Source organism: Delphinus delphis, chromosome 13 (assembly GCF_949987515.2).
Source record: "Delphinus delphis chromosome 13, mDelDel1.2, whole genome shotgun sequence".
NCBI lineage: Eukaryota > Metazoa > Chordata > Mammalia > Artiodactyla > Delphinidae > Delphinus > Delphinus delphis.
The window spans coordinates 6,451,218-6,472,136 of record NC_082695.1 but is presented as its reverse complement, the minus strand read 5'-3'; the positions used below and the strand labels follow the sequence as shown (position 1 = coordinate 6,472,136).

The window sequence follows — 20,919 nt, the reverse complement described above, 5'->3', positions numbered from 1 at the left end:
GCCCTATGGGAGGAGCGCATCTGAGGCGCTGGAGGGTAGTGCCAGTGGCCGAAGCACAGTGGCTGAGGGGGTGATACAGGCTTGAGCCGGGAGTGAGGCTGGACCGTGCGGGGCCTCGGAGGCCAGGTAAGGAGGCTGGATTTTCCTCTAAAGGGGCAACAAGAACCTCAGGATCTCAACACGTAGAGCCTGCACGGAGCTGGAGGGTCAGGCCAAGGAGACCAGGAAGGGACAGCCATAGAGGAAAGACTCACAGGAGGGCAGGGGTGCCTGGTATGCAAATGAGACAAGCTGGAAGGAAAGGAATTGTGATGAGAAAAGCTGTCAGCTGAGTGACTGGGAGGCCCCGGAGGCAATAAGGATGACTTTGAACGCCTGGGTTCCATCACAGCATATGGCCTCTGACTTCTGAAGTGATGTTAACCTCTCTGAACCTCCATTTCCTCACCTGCAAAGTGGGGACACGCTGATGTTTTTCTTTTCTTTCTTTCTTTCTTTTTTTTAATTTTTGGCCACGCCGCTCGGCACGCAGGATCTTAGTTCCCTGCCCAGGGATCGAACCCGTGCCCCCTGCAGTGGAAGCACAGAGTCTTAACCACTGGACCACCAGGGAAAGTCCCATGATGCTTTTCTTTATTCCACCTCTCTGACAATGCTGTACATATAAAATACGTACACTAGGAAATCACACAAGGCCATGAAATAGGATCTTTTCCTACTGGTGGGCCTGGGGCATCCATTCTGCCCCTCAGACCACTCAGCTTCCTCCTTGGACCTCATACCAAGCTAGGAGGCTGAGAGATGCAGAGAAGCTGCTCAAGGCCCTCAGAGATGCCAGCCCAAGCAGGAGTGGAGAGGCAGAGATGGAGAGAAGGGGCAAGCATCCTCACCAGGACGGCTAAACTGAAAAGGACTGTCAATGTAAGTGCTGGAGAGAAGGCGGAGCAACAGGAATGCTCCTCTGAGCTGCCGGAGGGGTTGCTACTTGGGAAAACCAATAGGCGTCACCTACTACTGCTGTTACACATCCTTTGTGAACCAGCAGCTGATGCTGGGCATACACCCCCACAGGCCTTCATGCACAGTGCACGTGATCGCCAGTAGAAGGATGGTTCAATAAACTGCAGGAAGAGCGGACACTACGTGGCTATTTAAAAGACAGATACACTGGTAAGTACAGTAGGGACAATCTGTACAGCACAAGACGTGCAAAAGCGTTCACAGCAGCTTCATTCATCATAGCCCCAAACTGTAAACCGCCATGACGCCTATCAACAGGAGAACGAATAGGGACTTCCCTGGTGGTCCAGTGGTAAAGAATCCAATGCAGGGGACGTGGGTTCAACCCGTGGCTGGGGAACTAAGATCCCACATGCCTCGGGGCAACTAAGCCCACGTGCCACAACTATTGAGCCCGCGTGCTGCAAACTACAGAGCCCACGCGCTCTGGAGCCCATGCGCCACAACTAGAGAGAAGCCCAAGCACTGCCAAGAAGAGACCTCACGCCATAAGGTAAGATCCCGCATGCCTCAACAAAGATCAGAGAACCAAGGACTTCCCTGGTGTGTTGCAACTAAGACCCGACGCAGCCAAAAAAATAAGGAAAATAAATATTTAAGAAATAGTAGAATGAATAGATAAACCTTGATACGAACAAGAAATGGAATACTATACAGCTATGAAAAAGAATAACTACACGTTCCACTTGGAGTTTATAAAGTCAGTTATTTCTTCAGACACTCCTTGCTTCTCAAAGGATGCTCTTCAGCTGGACTCCTGAGCTGAAGGGCCCCCAGACTTGCAATGGGGAAACACAGGGCCATCTGGGGGTTCTGGGCACCAGGTGTCCCCCTCCCAAAACTCCTGGGCCACTGCTGCAAGGCGGGGCCTGGGCCTGGGCTAGTGTGACAAGAGGACACTGCTAACGTCTCCCAAAAAAGCGCTCCTTAGACACAGTGCATGAGCGAGTGTGTGTGTGTGTGTGTGTGTGTGTGTGTCTGTCTGTCTGTCTGTGTGGAGGAGGAGGGCTGAAATCAGGTGTAGGCAGAGTCTGTGAAAAAGCCACGAAAGTATTCACTGCTCTCTGAGCACCTGTCCCGCAAAGGCTCCAGGCAGGGGCATCAAGGGCCCAACTCGTGAAATTTAATCCTTGGTGGGGGGCAGATTCCACTCCTGGAGAAATCAGGTGAGCAGAACAGCTATGTGGGGTGGGCGCAGGGGAGCATGAGCCCAGAGAAAGGAAACCTGGACCTGGAGCCCAGCTACATCCAAGTTCCCCGACCAGGGATTGAACCCGGGCCACCGCAGTGGAAGTGCCGAGTCCTAACCCCTGGACCGCCAGGGAACTCCCAAAGACAGCAATGGGTTTTTTTGGCTGCACCTCACGGCTTGTGGGATCTCAGTTCCCGGACCAGGGATAGAACCCGGGTCACGGCAGTGAAAGCCCAGAATCCTAACCACTGGACCATCAGGGAACTCCCCGTCTGTCATGGGTGTCGGTAGCTGTAGGACCAAGAAGCTAGAGAACAAACGGTAAAGAGCTTAGAGTCTGGAGCTAGATTACTTGGACTCATTCCTGGCTTTGCCACTTCCCTTGCAGCTGAACTTGTGCCTTGTGCCTGTTTTCTCACTTGCAAATGGGGATCATGTGGAGGCCCCACCTGGGGGGCTCTCGTGAGGCTGCATATGTTGATCTACATGAAGCGCTCACAACAGGCCTGGCACAGAGTAAGAGTCTCTAAGTGTTAGCTGTTATTTTATCTATAAAATAGAAATGCCAGTTTTCCCTGCTCCAAAGGTTGCTGCTAAGTCCAAGCGTCGTTACGAAAGTGCTTCGAAAAATTAAAAGGTTAAGTGTTTTTAACAGACTCGCAGACATAGACAAAAGCCAGGAGAGTTCTGAGTAACTGTTTAGTCACCCCAGCAATGCAAGACCCTGGGATCTAAAAGAGACATTCGGGCAAGTGCACAGAGAAGCAAGTGCAAGGTCAGTCCCAGGTCCCGAGTCTGTAGTAGCGAAAACTGGTAATGATCTAAACATCCACTAGCAAGGAAATGATTAAACAGGTACTTTCCACACAATGGGACACTATGTAGCCAGTTAAAAGAAAAAGGCAAGGGCTTCCCCGGTGGCTCAGTGGTTGAGAATCCGCCTGCCAATGCAGGGGACACGGGTTCGATCCCTGGTCGGGGAAGATCCCACATGCCGTGGAGCAACTAAGCCTGTGCGCCACAACTACTGAGCTTGCGCTCTAGAGCCCGTGAGCCACAACTGCTGAGCCTGTGTGCCACAACTACTGAAGCCCGTGCACCTAGAGCCCGTGCTCTGCAACAAGAGAAGCCTCCGCAATGAGAAGCCCGCGCACTGCAACGAAGAGTAGCCCCCTCTCGCCACAACTACAGAAAGCCCGCGTGCAGCAACGAGGACCCCATGCAGCCAAAAACAAACAAATAAATAAATAAATTTATAAAAAACAAAAAAAACCCAACCTTTTTTAAAAAGAAGCAAAAGGCAAGTGACAAAGTCACAGCAGCAGTATTCGCAATGGCCAAAAGATGGAAGTAGCTCAAATGTCCATCAACAGACGTATGGATTAAAAAAATGTGATCTATCCGAATGATGGAATATTATTCAACCGTAAAAAGAAATGAAGCACTGACACAGGCTGCAATGTGGATGAACCTTGAAAACATGATGCTGAGTGAAAGAAGACAGACACAAAAGGCCACATATTGTATGAGTCCACTTATATGAAATGTCCAGAATAGGTAAACCGATAGAGACAGAGAGTAGACTGGAGGTTACCAAAGGCTGGCAGGAGGGGGGAGTGGGGAGTGACTGCTGTGGGTGCAGGGTCTCCTTTGCGGGTGGTGAAAATGTTCTGGAACTAAATAGAGGTGATGATGACACAACATTATAAATACATTAAATGATGTACTAAATGCTACTGAATTGTACACTTTAAAACTGTTAATGTTATGTTCTGTGACTTGCTTGTCAATTTTTCTAAAAGGGCAATCCAAACAATAAACACATAATTATAATTTGTTAAAAAAAGAAAGGCAAGTGACAATCCATACAGCATAATCCCTTTTATTTTAAAAACAAAACACATTCCCTGCAATGTCATCGCCAGCACTGTAGGAGATTTTTCTTATTTAAAAACAACACGCACGTGGAATATGTGTGTAAATGCAGAGAGAGGGATGGTCTTCCCTCTGGTGAGTGAGGAAGGAGGCAAAGGGAATTCTCACGTTTTTCTTGAGTTTTGTTTCAACTTTTACGACATGAATGAATACATGTGATAGTTTCTATTGTTAAAGACCAAAACCACCACCAACACCCACAAACCCATACTGTCTGTGCCCCTCAGTCTCTACAAGAAGAAAAGACCCTGAGAAGATTGAGCCGCTTGCCCCAAATCTGCTAGTTAGTGGCCATTTGGAGCATAATCCGGGTCTCTTAGTACCAGACCCACACGTTTTTCACTCCCCCAGAGCCAGAAAACCGCCTTTGATACTGGGTGGTGATGATCACCAGTGTTTATCAAGCACCTGCCGTCACCAGCTACTGGGCTCAGCGCTCACCACGGATGAAGCGGTGCTCAGACCCCCTCGGATCCCTGTGTTCACCCCTCGCCCCTCTTCAGTGTGCTTTTTTTTTTTTTTTTTTTTTCCTGTACGCGGGCCTCTCACTGTTGTGGCCCCTCCCATTGCGAAGCACAGGCTCCGGACGCGCAGGCTCAGCGGCCATGGCTCACGGGCCCAGCCGCTCCGCGGCATGTGGGATCTTCCCGGACCGGGGCACGAACCCGTGTCCCCTGCATCGGCAGGCGGACTCTCAACCACTGCGCTACCAGGGAAGCCCCTTCAGTGTGCTTTTGCTACTGACCAGGCACCCTGGGCTCCCTGGCTGGCAGGCTGTGTAAGAAAATACAGGCCCCATGCCTATGGGCAGGGCAACTCTGAGGAGTAACTCACACCCTAGAGCTCGCTGCCTTGCATGGACTTCGTTGGGCTTCCTCCTTTCCCTGTCCTGATTCCTCCACTTCCCCAATAGTCTTTTCTAGGGCTGCTTCCTTAATGAATCACCTGCAGAGGAACATCTTCGCCTCGGGTCTCCTTCTAGAAGATGCTGACACAAGCAGAACTTAACTCATTTTATCCTCCGAATCCTTTACGAAGTAGGACCCCTGCTGCCCGCCTTGTGTAGCCGAGGAACCCCAGGTGCACAGTAGCTCGTTAACTTTTACAAGGCCACACAGCTAATACCAGGATTCAAGCTCCGGCCGTCTGGCTCTAGGATCCACACTTTTTTTTTTTCTTTCACGTTGTGGTGTGCATCAGTGCTTTATTCCTCTTTATGGCTGAATGATATCCCATTACATGGACAGACCACCTTTTGTTCATAGTACTTTTTAAAAAATATTTATTTATTTATTTGGTTGCGCTGGGCCTTAGTTGCAGCATGTGGGCTCTAGTTCCCTGAGCAGGGATCAAACCCGGGCCCCCTGTATCGGGAGCGAGGAGTCTTAACCACTGCGCCACCAGGGAAGTCCCCAGAATCCACACTCTTGCGACCACTCTTCTGCCTCTCAAAGTCTCACAGCCCAAGCTCCTTATGTTATCAGCAAGTGTACCGGAGAGAATAATGTCCCCTCAAACTTCACGTCCACCTGGAACCTCAGAAGGTGACCTTACTTGAAAACAGGTCTTTGCAGATGTAATTAAGTTAAGGGGAGGTCAGGCTAAGTGAGGGTGGGCCCTAAATCCAATGACTGGGTCCTTATAAGAGAAAGGAGAGGGAGAGTCAGACCCGCAGACCCGCAGAGGAGGCCACGTGACAACAGAGGCAGAGCTTGGAGTGACGCAGCCACAGGCCAAGAGCTGCCACCTGGAAGAGGCGGGAGCTTCTTCCCCTAGAACCTTGGGAGGGAGCACAGCCCTGCTGACACCTTGATTTTGGACCCCTGGCCTCCAGATCTGTGAGAGAATACATTTCTTTGTTTGAAGCCTCCCAGTTTGTGGTCATTTGTTACAGTGGCCCCAGGAAACTAATAGAGCAAGCATACGGAGAAAGTCCTATATAGAAGGTGCACAGACGACGTCTATTGAGGTGAAATTCATATCAGCTACCCTCGGGTCCCACAAAAGGTTCCCCTGGTAGGACAAAAGCGACGTAATTGCCCTCAGGGCTATCTTTTTATAAAAAATAAATTTATTTATTTATTTTTGGCTGTGTTGGGTCGTTTCTGTGTGAGGGCTTTCTCTAGTTGTGGCAAGCAGGGGCCACTCTTCATCGCAGTGCGCGGGCGTCTCAGTGTCGCGGCCTCTCATTGCAGAGCACAGGCTCCAGACGCGCAGGCTCAGCGGCCATGGCTCACGGGCCCAGCCGCTCCGCGGCACGTGGGATCCTCCCGGACCGGGGCACGAACCCGTGTCCCCTGCATCGGCAGGCGGACTCTCAACCACTGCGCCACCAGGGAAGCCCCCCAGGGCTATCTTTTATTGACTAGTTCTGCGTTTGATGCTGTATATATTTTTCTCAACAGTCCTGGGTGTCAGGAGTTGCCACACCCACCTTACAGGTGAGGAACCTGAGGATGGGAACAAGGTGACCCATTGGTAAGAGTGGTCTGAGATTTAAACTCAGGTCCACCTCACTCCACAGCCCATTCCCCTTATAATAGACTGCTCTACCCAGGCACATCTCCAAGAATATTCTAGCTCTGTGTGTCCAACTCAGCAGTCACTAGTGGCAATGGAGCACCTGAGATAGGACACGTACAAATGGACATGTGCTGAAAATGTAAAATACACATCAGCCATCAACAGATGGGTAGATCAACAAAATGTGGTCTGTCCATTCAATGGGATATTATTCTGCCTTAAAAAGGAAGGAAATTCTGACACAACTACAATATGGATGAAACTCAAGGACATTATGCTCAGTGAAAAAAAACCAGTCACAAAAAGACAAATATTGTATGATTCTACTTATGTGAGCTACCTGGAGTAGTCAAAATTATAGAGACAGAAAGTAGAATGCCAGTTGCCAAGGGCTGGGGGAGGGAGAAATGGAGAGTTATTGTTTAATGGGGACAGAGGTTTACATTTGCAAGATCAGTTCCGGAGTCCGGTTGTACAACAATGTGAATGTTCTTAACGCTGCTGAACTATACACTTAGAAATGGTTAAGATGAGAATTTTTTTTTAACCTCTTTATTAGAGTACAATTGCTTTACAATGGTGTGTTAGCTTCTGCTTTATAACAAAGTGAATCAGTTATACCTGCACATATGTCTCCATATCTCTTCCCTCTTGCATCTCCCTCCCTCCCACCCTCCCTAACCCACCCCCCAAGGTGGTCACAAAGCACAGAGCTGATCTCCCTGTGCTATGCGGCTGCTTCCCACTAGCTATGTATTTTACATTTGGTAGTGTATATATGTCCATGCCGCTCTCTCACTTTGTCCCAGCTTAAGGTGAGAAATTTTACGTGTATGTTATCACAGTAAAACATACATATATATATTATATTATATATAAATGAATAACCCACCAGATTTCAAAGACTTAATATGAAAAAAATGCAAAATACCCTACTGATAATTTTTAATTTTTAAAATTTTTATTTATTTCTTTCAGCTGCACCATGAGGCTTGCAGGATCTTAGTTCCCTGACCAGGGATTGAACCCAGGCCCTCAGCAGTGAAAGCACAGAGTCCTAACCACTAGACCACCAGGGAATTCCCCCCAACTGATCATTTTTAAATTGATTACATGTTGAAGGATGATATCTTGGATCTACTGGGTTAAATAAAAATATTAATGAAATTACTTTCACCTGTCCTTTTCACTTTCTTTTAATGCTACACCTAGAAAAATCATAGTCATATCTGTGGCTTGCCTTACATTTTTTGGTAAAAGGAGAAATATGTACACAACTGGAAGAGCAACCAGTGCATTGCCTTACACTTTTTTTGGACAGTGCTGTTCTCAGCTGCCCTTCAGAAAATGGATACGTGGTCAGTTTTCATCCTCTCCTCGTGACAGAGTTGTTTGTCCAGAGCCCAAGGATTTTTTTCCAGACGCTTGAGTGTATCTCTGCACCCCCATGCCTCCAGTCCAATTGCTTCCATATCTGTAATTCATCTCCGCATGTGCTAACTAGTAGTTTCCAGGTGCTGACAAGACGATTTCCAAATACAAGAAGTAGGGAAGTGCTTTTTAATCTGGAGACTTCCAGGGAGGGGGAGACAGGAGACTGGCGGGTGCTCTGAGCACACTGCCCAGTATTTTTTTTAAATTAATTTTTATTGGAGTATAGTTGCTTTACATGGTTGTGTTAGTTTCTGCTGTACAGCAAAGTGAATCAGCTATACGTACACATATATCCCCTCTTTTTTGGATTTCCTTCCCTTTTAGGTCACCACAGAACACTGAGTAGAGTTCCCTGTGCTATACAGTAGGTTCTCATTAGTTATCTATTTTATACAGAGTAGTGTATATGTGTCAATCCCATTCTCCCAATTCATCCTACTCCCCCTTCCCCCTTTGGTAGCCATACGCTTGTTCTCTACGTCGCAGTGCCCAGTATTAACGGCTGGGAAAGCAGCACTGTTCCGGGCAGGTTGGCTCTTCTAAGCGGGCATCCCAGCCCACTCACCCCCTAAATCCTGTTTGCCCCTAGGCCTTGCCCCGCTGCCTAAAGTGGTACCAGACACACAGTCTAACTTCATGGGCTGCACCTCCTCCCAGGGACCCCCCGGCCCAGTGTCTGTTCCTCTCACAGGTGGAAGACATGCTTTTGCCCTTATTGTGTTCCCATGGCTTCCCAGGCAGAATAAAAATAACTGTGAAAGGCATGCCTGGCATCTGCCCAGTTTCTCCACTAGGGTGAGGGCTGCTGTCGAGCTGAACACCGAACACCGGAGGCTCCCCGAGCTCACACCCGGGAGCTGGACCCACGCGAGATGCCAATTAAGTGCGTCTCAGATGGTACCCGTGTGGGCTGTCTGATGAAGAGCCCAGCAGGGATGTAGAGAGCCGAGGCCAAGCTCTCCCACACGGGGGGTGCCGTGTGCACACACATGCAACCGAGCGCCTTAGGGTGTTCGGGCCCGTGCCTGGGGGACCTGCGGCCTCTAGGGCATCACTGGGGTAGGCAGGGGGAGTTCCAAGGTCACCCCTGGAGGCCTCTGGGTGCCCTGCAGAAATGTCACAGACCAAAAGATGGCTATGGGGACATCTCTGGTGGCGCAGTGGATAAGACTCCACGCTCCCAATGCAGGGGGCCCGGGTTCGATCCCTGGTCAGGGAACTAGATCCCACATGTGTGCCACAACTAAGAGTTCGCATGCCACAACTAAGGAGCGGCAAGCCGCAACTAAGGCCCAGCGCAACCAAATAAATAATAAATATGAATAAATAAATAAACAAAATAAAATAAAACCCACCAGACCATAAGGTAGGATTCCAAACGATATTAATTAGGGAGACGACTAACATCTAAAAAACCACAAAACCAAAAAAAACAAAAGATGGCTGTGGGCACCTCACTAAGTTCAACACAGTTACCACAGGACTCAGCAATTCCATGCTGAGGTATATACCTCAAAGCACCGAAAACACATGTCCACACAAAAACATGAAGGTACCAGAACCTTCACAGCGGTACTCTCCACAATAGCCAAAAGTTGGAAACAGCTCAGCGTCCATCGGTGGATGAACAGATAAACAACACGTGGTCCAAACAGACAACGGAGTGCTGCTGAGCCGTAAAGAGGAACGATGCACCCTCTCAGCCTGCTTTCCTCCTCTTTTCAAAAAGGAGATTGGATTCGATAACAACAGTAACAACAGTTAACACTTGCTGAGTGTGGGCACCAGGTACTACTCAGTTTACACGTATTAATTCATTTAATCCTCACAACAACTTTATGAGGGAGATATGGTTATGGCCCCCATTTCTACAGGGGGCACTGAAGGCACACCAAGGTCAAGTGACTTGATCAAGGTCCCTCAGCCAGTAAGTATGGGGTTAGGATTCACACTGGGCAGCCTGGCTCTAGCACCAACACTTACCACCACTACGACTTTTGTTTTCACTGCACGACTCAGATCTCAACAAAGGAAACCCAAGGAAAAGAGGATGCCAGCAACCAGGTCAAACAATTCCTTTTTCCTTGGTCCCTACGGTCCTTACACAGTGTGCTACCTTATTCTCACAGAGTGGTAAACACGAGTTCTGAACTTCAGGCCCCCACGGAAGTCCACCCCCTTCCCAACAAACGTGAGGAGGGGGCTTGTATAGGGACCCAGGAAGTTCACCCAGACTAAAGAGTTGGGCCTGAGATTCCTTGCGATCAGAGCCAGCCTCTGAATGAGAAGGAGGCTGCTGGGGGGCCCACAGCTGAGGCAGCGCACGGGGGCCCAGGCCAAACCCCTCTGTCTGTCTTTGCTTCTCCAGCACCAGCAAAGGCCTGGAGTCAAGGTTCTAGATAACTGTTCGTAGGATGAATGACAGTTGGGGGGCTCCAGCACCATTCAGATCTGGGTGGCCACCCTGGGTTGCTCATTGTTAAACGTGTACCCGTGACAAGCACCTCAAATTTCTTCCCAGCACACTTAGAATAAAATCCAGACCTTGGCCTCTAAGGGGCTATGTGATCTGAGCCCTGCTTACCCCACTGACCTCATCTTTAACCACCCTTGGCCTTGATCATCTTCTGTGACACTGGTCTCCTTGGTTTCCATAAACAGTCATGCCCCAGGGCCTTTGCACCTGCTTTCCCCCCAAGATATTTGCATGGCTCACTCCATGACTTCATTAGGGCTCAAATGTCACCTCATCAGAGAGGCCCTCCTTGATCACCATATGCAAAGAAGCACCCCACCAAGTCACCTCTATCATATCCCCCCCAGATTTTAGTTCTTCCATAACCCTGGTCAGAATCTGGAACTGTGTCATCTGTCTGTTTACATAGTTATCACCTATCTCCTCTGCACTAGAACATAAGCTTCCCGAGGGCGGTGGCTTTGTCTTGCCCAATGTGTATACCCAGTGCCTAGAGAAGAGGCTGGAAAAGTGAGGACCCTTGAACAATTTGTCAAATGAACCTCTCGGTTTCATCACCTGTACACCAGGCTACACAATGTCTCTCGGGCAGAGTGATGGTGAGAATCCAAATGACATGAGACAGCATTGCTTGGGGACCACGCTCCTGTCACTCGTGATGCCGGTGATGGCAGTGGGAAGAGCCTTCCCCTCACCTCCCATGCTGGCCCCTCCTCTTACCTTCATGCTTCTGGAACTCCTCCTCAGAGAAGCTGACGTCCTTGTGGGAGAGGTTGGTCATGAGCTGCTTGTTCTCCTCCTGCAGCTGGGCGATCTGGGAAAGGAGGTCTTGCGCTTCCCCTCGCCACACGTCCTCCACCAGCTCCAGCTCCTGCGGGGGTGAGGGGCCGGAGTGGGGTCACAGCCTGCTCAGGGCAGCAGCCTTATCCCCCTGACCCTCGGGAGCAGCTCAGGGCTGCTGGGGCTTTGGGTTGTTCCCTTCTCCATGAGAACCAAGCATCGGCAGGTGAGCAGATCAGGCCATCACTAGCCCACATGGCAACTTCACAAAAAACAGAAGGTGTCCTTCCTCTGGGCAAGGCATGCATTTATGCCGTTAGGACCTGGCCAAGTTAGAAATGCCCTGAAGACAACAATGGCATTGGAACTGTACCTTCTAACTGTCTAGACAGGAGAGAGAGGGTGGAGGGGCAGCCCCAGGCTGCAGGGACCCAAACATACCAATCTCTCTAGGGAGGTCACAGGTCACGTCCCTGATCTTTGGACAGACCCTCCATCAAGACAAACCTCTCTCCAAGGGAGAAAGGGGCTGCAAAGATCCCAGGGATACCACCTGGCCCTGGAGCAACCTGTAGATCTGAAACAGGAATCTCTTCAAGCAGACTTGGACGACTCACTCTACAAATCTGAGGCTGTTTCCCTTAGTTGGGGAGCCCTACTATAAAAACTCACAGTGAAGAAAACAAAAACACTCATTTGAAAAGATACATGCACCCCTATGTTTACAGTAGCATTCATTATTTACAACAGTCAAGACGTGGAAGCGACCGAAGTGTCCATCAATAGACGAGTGGATAAAGAAGATGTGGTCCATATATACAATGGAATACTACTCAGCCATAAGAAAGAATGAAATCTTGTCATTTGTAACAACATGTATGGTCCTAGAGAGTATTATGCTAAGTGAAATAAGTCAGACAGAGAAAGACAAATGCCATATGATCTCACTTATTTGTGGAATCTAAAAAACAAACCAAACGAACAAAACACAGAGAACAAACAGGTGGTTGCCAGAGGGGAGGCGCTGGAGGGGGAGTGAAATAGGTGAAAGGGATTAAGAGGTACAAACCTTCAGTTACAAAATAAATAAGCCAGAGGGATGTAATACACGGCATAAGGAATGTGGTCAGTAGTATTGTAATAACTTTGTACGGGGACAGATGGTTACTGGACTTAACTTGGTGATCATTTCATAATGTATGCAAATGTTAAATCGCTGTATAGCACACCTGAGGCTAATATAATATTGTGTCAACTGTATTTCAGTAAAAAAATAAAATAAAAAAATAAAGGCTCACAGGGTTGAATGTGAGGATAAATAAGATGTCTATAAAAATTATTTTGTGGATGGCTGTAATCAGAGAAACACATAATAACAAGTGTTGGCAAGAATGTGAAGAAATTGGAACCCTGGGCATTGCTGGTAAGAATGTAAAATGGTGCAGCCACTGTGGAAAACAGTCTGGCAGTTCCTCAATAAGTTACACATAGTTACCATATGACCCACCAATTCCACTTGTAGGGTCTGAGAAATGAAAACATGTGTCCACACAAAAACAGGTACATGAATGTTCACAGCAGCACTATTCATAATCGCCAAAAGGTAGAAACAACCCAAATGTCCATCCGTTGATGAAAAGATGAATAAAAGGTGGTGTACCTGGAATATGAGTCAGGCAAAAAGGGATGAAATACTGACATATGCTACAATTTGGATGAACCTTGAAAACATGATGCTGAGCAAAAGCAGCTGGTCACAAAAGGGCACACAGTGCTTGGCTCCGTTGATGGGAAATGGCCACAATACGTAAATCCATAGATACAGAAAGCATACTGGCAGCTTTCTAGGGGCAGAAGGGTTGGCAGGGAGTGAGGAATGACTGTTAATGAGTCTGTGTTTTCTGTTCGGAGTAATGAAAATGTTCTAAAATTGATTGTAGTAATGGTTGCACAGCTCTGTGAATAAACTAAAAACCACTGAATTGTATGCTCTGAATGGGTGAATTGTATGGTATGTGAATTATATTCAGTAAAGCTGTTACCAAAAAAAAAAAGAGAGATTTTGTAAAATCATAAACTGCATAGAATGCTGGTTTAAAGCATGGATACTGGAGCCTGTTGACCTGAGTTTGAATTCTGTTTCCGCCACTTACTAGCTGATCTTGGACAAGTTATTCAACCTTAGGGTGCCTCGGAAATGAGGAATACAGTGCTATATCTACCCCCGTGGGGTGTCATGAGGATTAAATGGTTAATATATGTAGATGTTTGGAATAGGGCCCAGTACCCAGAAAGTGCTAAACATATGTCTGCTGATTTCTGGTCCTCTTACAGCCCATCCCAAGCCGGCCCAGGTGGCCGGATGTCAGCATCGCCTCCTTTCATCTTTTAAATAAGTTCCTAAATCCTATCTCCTTTGTCAGGAAGCCCGCTGCACTGGGGATATGAGAGGTAATAACTAAGTACTCGCACAGCTGCTTCAAGGTCACCAGGGGAGGTGAAGGGTGGGGCCAGAGGGCGAAAGTGGTGGTGGAATGATGAAGTGGCCACGGGACCTTCCCACAGGCAGGTGTGGGCTGGAAGCTGAATCAGGCTCTTCTTGCCCTGGTCCTCTCTGCTCCCACCTGACACAGGCTGAGCACACAGAGGGCCCCAGTGCTATCTCAAGTGTAACTGGCTGGGGTAGGTGGAACAATGGTCCCCAGAGAGGTCCATATTCTCATCCCTGGAACCTGAGAATATGGAAATTTACATGGCAAAAGGGATTTTGCAGATGTGATTCAGTTAAGGACCCTGAGATGGGGAGATGCTCCTGGTTATCCCGGTGGACCCAATGTAATCACAAGGGTCCTTAAAAATGAAAGGAGGCAGGAAGGGCAGAATCAGAGACCACGTGGGGACTTCCCTGGTGGTCCAGTGGTTAAGACTCTGTGCCTCCACTGCAGGGGGCGAGGGTCGGCTCCCCGGGTCGTGAAGCAGAGATCAGAGTTAGAGATCTGAAGATGCTACGCTGATGACTTTGAAGATGGAGGAAGGGGTCACAAGTCAAAGGATACAGCTGGCTCCCAGGAGCTGCAAAAGGCCAGGAAATGGATTCTCCCCTAAAGTTGCCCGCAGGAATGAATTTCCTGACACCCGATTTTAACCCAAGTGAGACTCATTTCTGACTTTTGACCTCCAGAATTTTATCCAGTATTACCTATATTGATATTATTCATAATCTCATATTACCAATGTGATAATAAACTTGTGTGATTTTGAGTAAGTTTGTGGTAATTAGTTATAGCAGCAATAGATGAATACAGACTTTAATCCTCAGTTCTTTTTTTTCTTCTCTCAATGAACTAAAGTTGATGCTGGGGGAGCTGGTTCTTGCCTCTGAGCTGACCATGGAGAATTTGATCTTGCCTCGATACCAGCGAAAAAGGCTCTTCCAGGAAGTGGCCCCTGACCAATCACCTCGTTAGCCTCCTCTCAGCACTGTCTTCAAACTCCTTATGCTGGCCTGTGAGGCCCAGCATTAGCAGACCCCTGTACCTCCCTGACTTCACCTCCTACCCCTCTTCCTCACTCGCTCTGCTCTTGTCACACCAGCCTTCTTTGTGTTCCTTGCACACACCAAGCTCACTCTTACCTCAGGGCATTTGCACTGGCTGCACCTCCTGCCCAGAATGCCCCTCCCCCAGATCTCTCTATGGCTGGCATTTACACTTCATTCAGATCTCAGCTCAGATGCCACCTCCTCAGGGAAGCCTTCCTGACTGCCCCATCAACTAGACACCATCCCTGGCCAGTCTCTTTTATATTTCCCTGTTTTATCTTCTTCATGGCACTTATCATAAGCTGAGATTTTTTAGAAGTTTAAACAAATCTATCTCCTCACACTAGAATCACACCATTCCATTAGAGTAGCCATTAGCCACATGTATCTGCTGAGCACTTGAAATGCCACTGGTCTGAATTGAAACATGCAGTGAGGGTTAAACACTCACTGAATTTCAAAGACATAATAGGAAAAAAAGAATGCAAAATACCTTATTAATAATTTTTTTAACTATGTGTGGCGATGGATGTTAACTAAACTTATGTGGTAATCATTTTGCAATATGTACATATGTCAAATCATAATGTAAGCCTAAAACAAATACAATGTTATATGTCAATTATATCTCAATAAAAAATAATTTTTTACATTGATTACATGTTGAAATAATATTTTGGAACGACTGGGTTTGATAAGATATGTTATTAAAATTAACCTCATCTGGGGAATTCCCTGGAGGTCCAGTGGTTAGGACTCTGCACTTTCATTGCCGAGGGCCCGGGTTCAATTGCTGGTGCGGCCAAAAAAATAAAAATTAACCTCATCTGTGTCTTTTTATCAATGTGACATGCCACATTATATATCTATGGGACAGCACTGCACTAGAAAGTCAGGTCCTTGAGGGTAAAGACCTCACCTGTTGTGGTCGCCACTGTCGCCCAGAACAGTGCCTGGCAATTAGTAGGTACTCAATAAATATATCTGTTGAGTGAATAAATGAACAACGTATGTTGTTTATATTATATGCACTTGTATCTGCACAGCCACTGCTTTCTAAAGTCTCTTCGCGTGTTTTTCCTGTCTTCCCTGTTACCCACCCACTGCCTGAGATGAGGATCTGGTTTTCCTTTCCTTTGCATCACCCAAGTCACCTCGAAAGGCACTTTGCAAGCTGCAGTCGGTCAACAAGGCTGCAGATGGAGTAACCAGGTAGAACATAATGAGACGGTGGCCTAGGTCTGAGTGATGAACAGAGCTGAGTCCGGGGATCTTTTGGGAGGAAGAGTTGGTGGAGGAGAGGGTGCATGCTTTACTGGAGCCGTATTTGTCAAGAGAAAGAGAGAGAGAGAGAAGGAAGAAAAAAGGAAGGAAGGGAGGGAGGGAGGGAGGGAAGGTGGGAGGGAGGAATGAACGGATAGACAGATAAGATGAAGGACATGCTAAGATTTCTGTGGAAATAACACCTTGAAGAGCCTTTGAGGCTTACGGGGTGAGGGGAATCAGACAAGTCTCTCTTGATCCCAAGAATATGAAGTAAAGGGGACTGAAGCGGGGATGGGGAAAAAAAGGATTTTGTCCTCCGAATTAGAAAAGATCGTCCTCTGTCTTGACAAATGAGCGCTGGCTTTGAACACACTGGTGTTTACTTCCTGGCTGATAGCATTCCAGAAGTGACAAGTGCAGCTGGCTGGGAATTCCACCTGACTCCAGGCCTAGTGGCCTCCAATGGCTCTCAAGGGTGTCTGCCAGTCTGGCTGCGGCAGAACTAAAGTGCTGGGGTGGGGACATAGGTGCCAGGACTTCTTGTGTGACTTGGACTAAGTCCCTTAGTCCCTGTCAATAAGAGGCAGTTGTATGAGAGGATCTCAAGGTCCCTTCCTTCCGCAACCCCCCGGGAGAGATGGAAGGATCTGGGGTAGGAGTAGGGGTATCTGGTGTCTCCAATATCAGCCTAAGAGCCCTCGGTGAAAACCTCTCCCAGCCTAAAAACAATAGTTAACAGTGGTAAGGCCCTCGAAATGGCCCAGGTTTTGTCCTGAGCACTTTAATTCTCACCACAATCCTATGAGATAGGTACTATTATTATCCCCATTTCACAGCTGAGAAAACTGAGGTACAGAGAGACTAGGTGACTTGCCCAAGATCACACAGCCCGTGAGTGACAGGGCTTGAAACCAGGCTATCTAGCTCCCAAGTCCCTGCTCCTGGGAATCTTGACATTAATTACAGGGCAGGGACATTTTCAAGCTCCCAGTGTGATCCTGGAAAATTTGCCTAAGGCTTGGGAGCTTGAATTTCCTACCTGATCCCAGCGCATAGGGACCTTTGGGGGCAAACACAATCAAACCTCCAGAACACTAGTTCTCTTAATCACCCAGGGGTCTGCCCTTAGGTTAAGACTGCAAACACAGCCGGGGCTCTGTTCCTTGAAAAGACACAGACCTCAAAGTACACAGTATGTGATGGCTGGCCAGAGAGTTTCAGAGAGGTCAACTGGATTTCCTGAGGCCACACAGCAAGTCAGAGTCTGCTCAGACGCCCTGATCCCCCAAGGAAAAGCGTTTCCTCCCATTCTCAGTCTGAAGGGAGCGTCCCTGGGCTGAGGTTGGGGCAGGAAACCACACGTCTCCCACTTCCTTCTCCCCAGGCACCTTGTCTGGACTCCCGGCCCAGTGAGGAGTCCCTGATTCATGAGCCCAGCGCTTGTTCACAAGACAGAGGCTTAGCCTTAAAGCTGCCCCAAATCATCTTCCTCCAATTCAAAGAGGGTGGGGAAGAGGCACTAGAATTACCTCCACTGGGGCTGAGACTCTCAGCACTACCTTGGGACAAATCCCCCCCGGCCCCACTGTGATCCTCAGTTTCTTCATCTGTAAAATGAAGAGAATAATCCCTACCTCGCAGAGTAAAATCGAGGTGGGGAAACCACCTCAGGTTAATAAACTAGGAGGAACCCTGGACTGGGGTTCAGGGCTCCTTTTTGAAAATTAGAACCCAGAGACTGGCGGTCAATAAGCTCAGTGACTGGAGGTCACATCCCCTTGGCTCTGGAGGGCTCTGGAGTGGGATGAAGAATGCGGCCAGGTATCACATCTTCTCGGGTAACACTGAAGGGCGGGGGCGCTTATTTCATTTCTGGAAAAGAATAATATTATCTAAGCACTCTAGATAGTATCCCATTTAATTTTCATAAGGTGGGTCCTATTAGTATCACCATTTGATATGTGAGGAAATAAAGCACAGAGAGGTTAAATAACTTACTCAAGGTCACAGGGCTATTAAGTGGTAAAGGTGGGATTGGAACTCAGGTCTGACTCCAAAGAACTACTCTTAATCTCTGGGGGTGCGCAGGCTGGGCAAAAGAGGGCCAGCGGCCTCCCTCCTTCCCTCACCCAGTCCGATCGTCTCTCGTCTATTCCCTGTATACACACGTGTGCACCTACAGTTGCCCAGTGCTGAAGGACCCCTAGGTCCCAGCGGCCACGTTGCCGGGATGGGCAGACTGAGGCCACCGCCCACCTTCTGGTGCTTGCGCTCCTTCTCGATGCGGTCCATCCTCTCCAGGCGCAGTCGGTCCAGCTCTAGGCGCAGCTCGTCCAGCTCGGGCGCGACGTGGTGGCGGCTGACCAGCACCTCCAGGATCTCCAGGACACGCACGACCTTGGGCATGAGGCGCGCGATGGCCTCGCAGCCGTGCTGGTCGATGACCCGCTCGAACTCGTGGCCCACGAGCGACGCGATGTCGTACACGTCCATGACGGTCAGCTCCGCCACGTTCTTCTCCAGCGCCGACTCGGCCGCCAACGCCGACCCCCGGTCCTCCTCCATGGCCCCCCGCCCGGCCTCTCCCCCACCCTGCAAACTAGTGCAACTCCCAAACTTGCCGCTGTCGAGGGCAGCGCCGGGCCGGGCCCACCTCTCGCCGCCGCCGCCGGCCCGCGCTTAGCTGGCCCTCGAGCGAGGGCGCACCGGGGGGGCGGCGGGCGTCGGCATGGGCGGAGGCGGCGGGCCGGGAGCCGGGGGTCAGCGCGCGGGGCGCGGGTCTCTGCGCCCGGCTCGGCCCGGAGCCTGCTCCCCAGTGGGGGGAGAACGAGGAGAAGGAGGAGGAGGAGGCGAGGAAGGCGCGCGCGTGCGCAGGCCCGCGGCGCCTCCCAAGTTGGGAATCTGAGTTGGGCGCAATGGAGGCGCGGGGTCTGGCTGGAGAGCGGGCCCTGCTGCCCTCTGAAACAGTCCTTGCCGGCGGCTAGTCCCCACGCCCGGGGCCTGGCAAGGAAGGGCGGCCGTGGCTCCTCCGGGAAACTTTGGCGGCGGCGACGCCAGCTGATTAGCTCCCCCCGCGGGGATACCGCGCGCCCCGCCCCGATCCCGGCCTGGAGAGGGGCGCGCCCGGCTTCCGCCGCCCGAGGGCGCCCCAGCGTCCCTGCGGACACCGCACCCTCACCCACCGGCTCCGCAGCCCCCCGCCCCGCCGCTCCACCCGCGGGACCTTCCTTCCCCTCCCCCCTCCCCCTCCGCTCCAGCCGGTCCCCCCCCCACCGCGCGTCTGGACGCGCCGCCCCTCCTCCAGTCAGGTCCTGGCTCCTCCTCTCCCACTCCCGCCCCGGCGGAGTCGAGATTAGCCCAGAAGAGAAGGGGAGGAGGTGGTAGGGGTGCGGGTTGCTGGTCTCTCTGGACGATTCACAGTGTCTGGGGCGGCCCCTGCGCTGGAGAGAAATGGAGGGCTCAAGAGGTGCACTTCGGGATGCGGCCCATCCTGGGGAGGAGTCGAGGACCCCAAGGCTCGTAGACCCGTCCGACCAGGTCACCGGGCGGACCTGGCGGCGCCAGGCCCTGCGCTCCAGGAGAGGCGCCCGGGAGAGGGGCAGAAGGGTCGAGGGGTCCTCTGGTCCTTAAGCGGCCGGGCTGCGCTGCCCGCCAGCCACGTCTATTAGCGGCTCCTTGTGACCTAAAAACCACTTCACAGAGGAGGTGAGGCCGGGATTTGGATTTCAGCTTTCTTGTCCCAAGCCCTCTGTCCTTCTGACCTGGCTAGATCCACCTGTCCATCAGACCACCCCTCCGCGTCCAGGCGAGCCTTCCCTGAACAGCCCCCCACCCCACGCATGCGTAATTAGGCGCCCTCCTGTGCATCCCCACATCCGCCTCCTACTCCCATAAAACTGCTCTTTGCATAGTTTTAACTGTGGTTACACATACTCCTCCCCGCATCAGACTGTAAGCTCCTTGAAGTCAGAAAAAATCCCTGAACGCCCTTGTAGCTGTAAAAACCCACCCCAACCTGACACATGTTAATTAAAACTAAAATTTTTTAAGGTTTAAAATGCATCGAGCTTTGGCTTTACATTTAGTTTAAAAATGCAGAGTGTTTACTATGGCCAGGCATTTTTCTAGGTACTTTACAAATATTTCCTCATTTACTCCACTACTTCTCAAAGTGTGGCCTGAAGACCACCAGGGTTCCCCAATACCCAAAGGGTCTCTACGAGGTCCCTTTTGCCGGCTATATATCAGTGAGAGGCTAGATGTTCTTCATATACTGAAACACAGACCAGCATATCGTGATTGACTGAATATGCAGATGCAGATTTGAGGGTCCAGCTCCCTGATGGTGAGCTAGACATTAAAGAGATTTGCAAAAATATGAGACAATGCCACTGTCCTTGGTACTTGTTTGTTTGTTTTGAAGCATGGTTATTTTTTATTGAAAAATATTAATGTTAGGGACTTCCCTGGTGGTCCAGTGGCTAAGACTCCGTGCTCCCAATGGAGGGGGCCCGGGGTTCGATCCCTGGTCAGGGAACTAGATCCCGCATGCCGCAGCTGAGAGTTTGCATGCTGCAACTAAGGATCCTGCATGCCACAACTAAGACCTGGCACAGCCAAGTAAATAAATAAAAATAAATATTAAAAAGAAAATTCATGTTAACATGTCATGTGTCTATTTTAAATTAATTTAAAAAAACAGCTTAAATTTCTAGTTACAGTAGGTATCAATAGATATAACATATCTAACAA

The 20,919-nt window shown here is 49.6% G+C and overlaps 1 protein-coding gene across 4 annotated transcripts in view; it reads right to left on the bottom strand.

The window, feature by feature from the left end:
• RILPL1 (Rab interacting lysosomal protein like 1) overlaps positions 1–19,380 on the bottom strand; it is a 44,785-nt gene extending 25,405 nt beyond the window's left edge. For all 4 annotated transcript variants that reach the window (XM_060027922.1, XM_060027919.1, XM_060027923.1 and 1 more), the window contains exons 1-2: positions 18,424–19,380; positions 11,301–11,451 (exon numbers count right to left, since the gene is read on the bottom strand). In XM_060027922.1, coding sequence (XP_059883905.1) covers positions 11,301–11,451; positions 18,424–18,732 — 460 coding nt within the window. In that variant the 5' untranslated portion in view covers positions 18,733–19,380. The remainder of the gene's footprint in view (positions 1–11,300; positions 11,452–18,423) is intronic.
• Between the last annotated feature and the right edge of the window lie 1,539 nt (positions 19,381–20,919).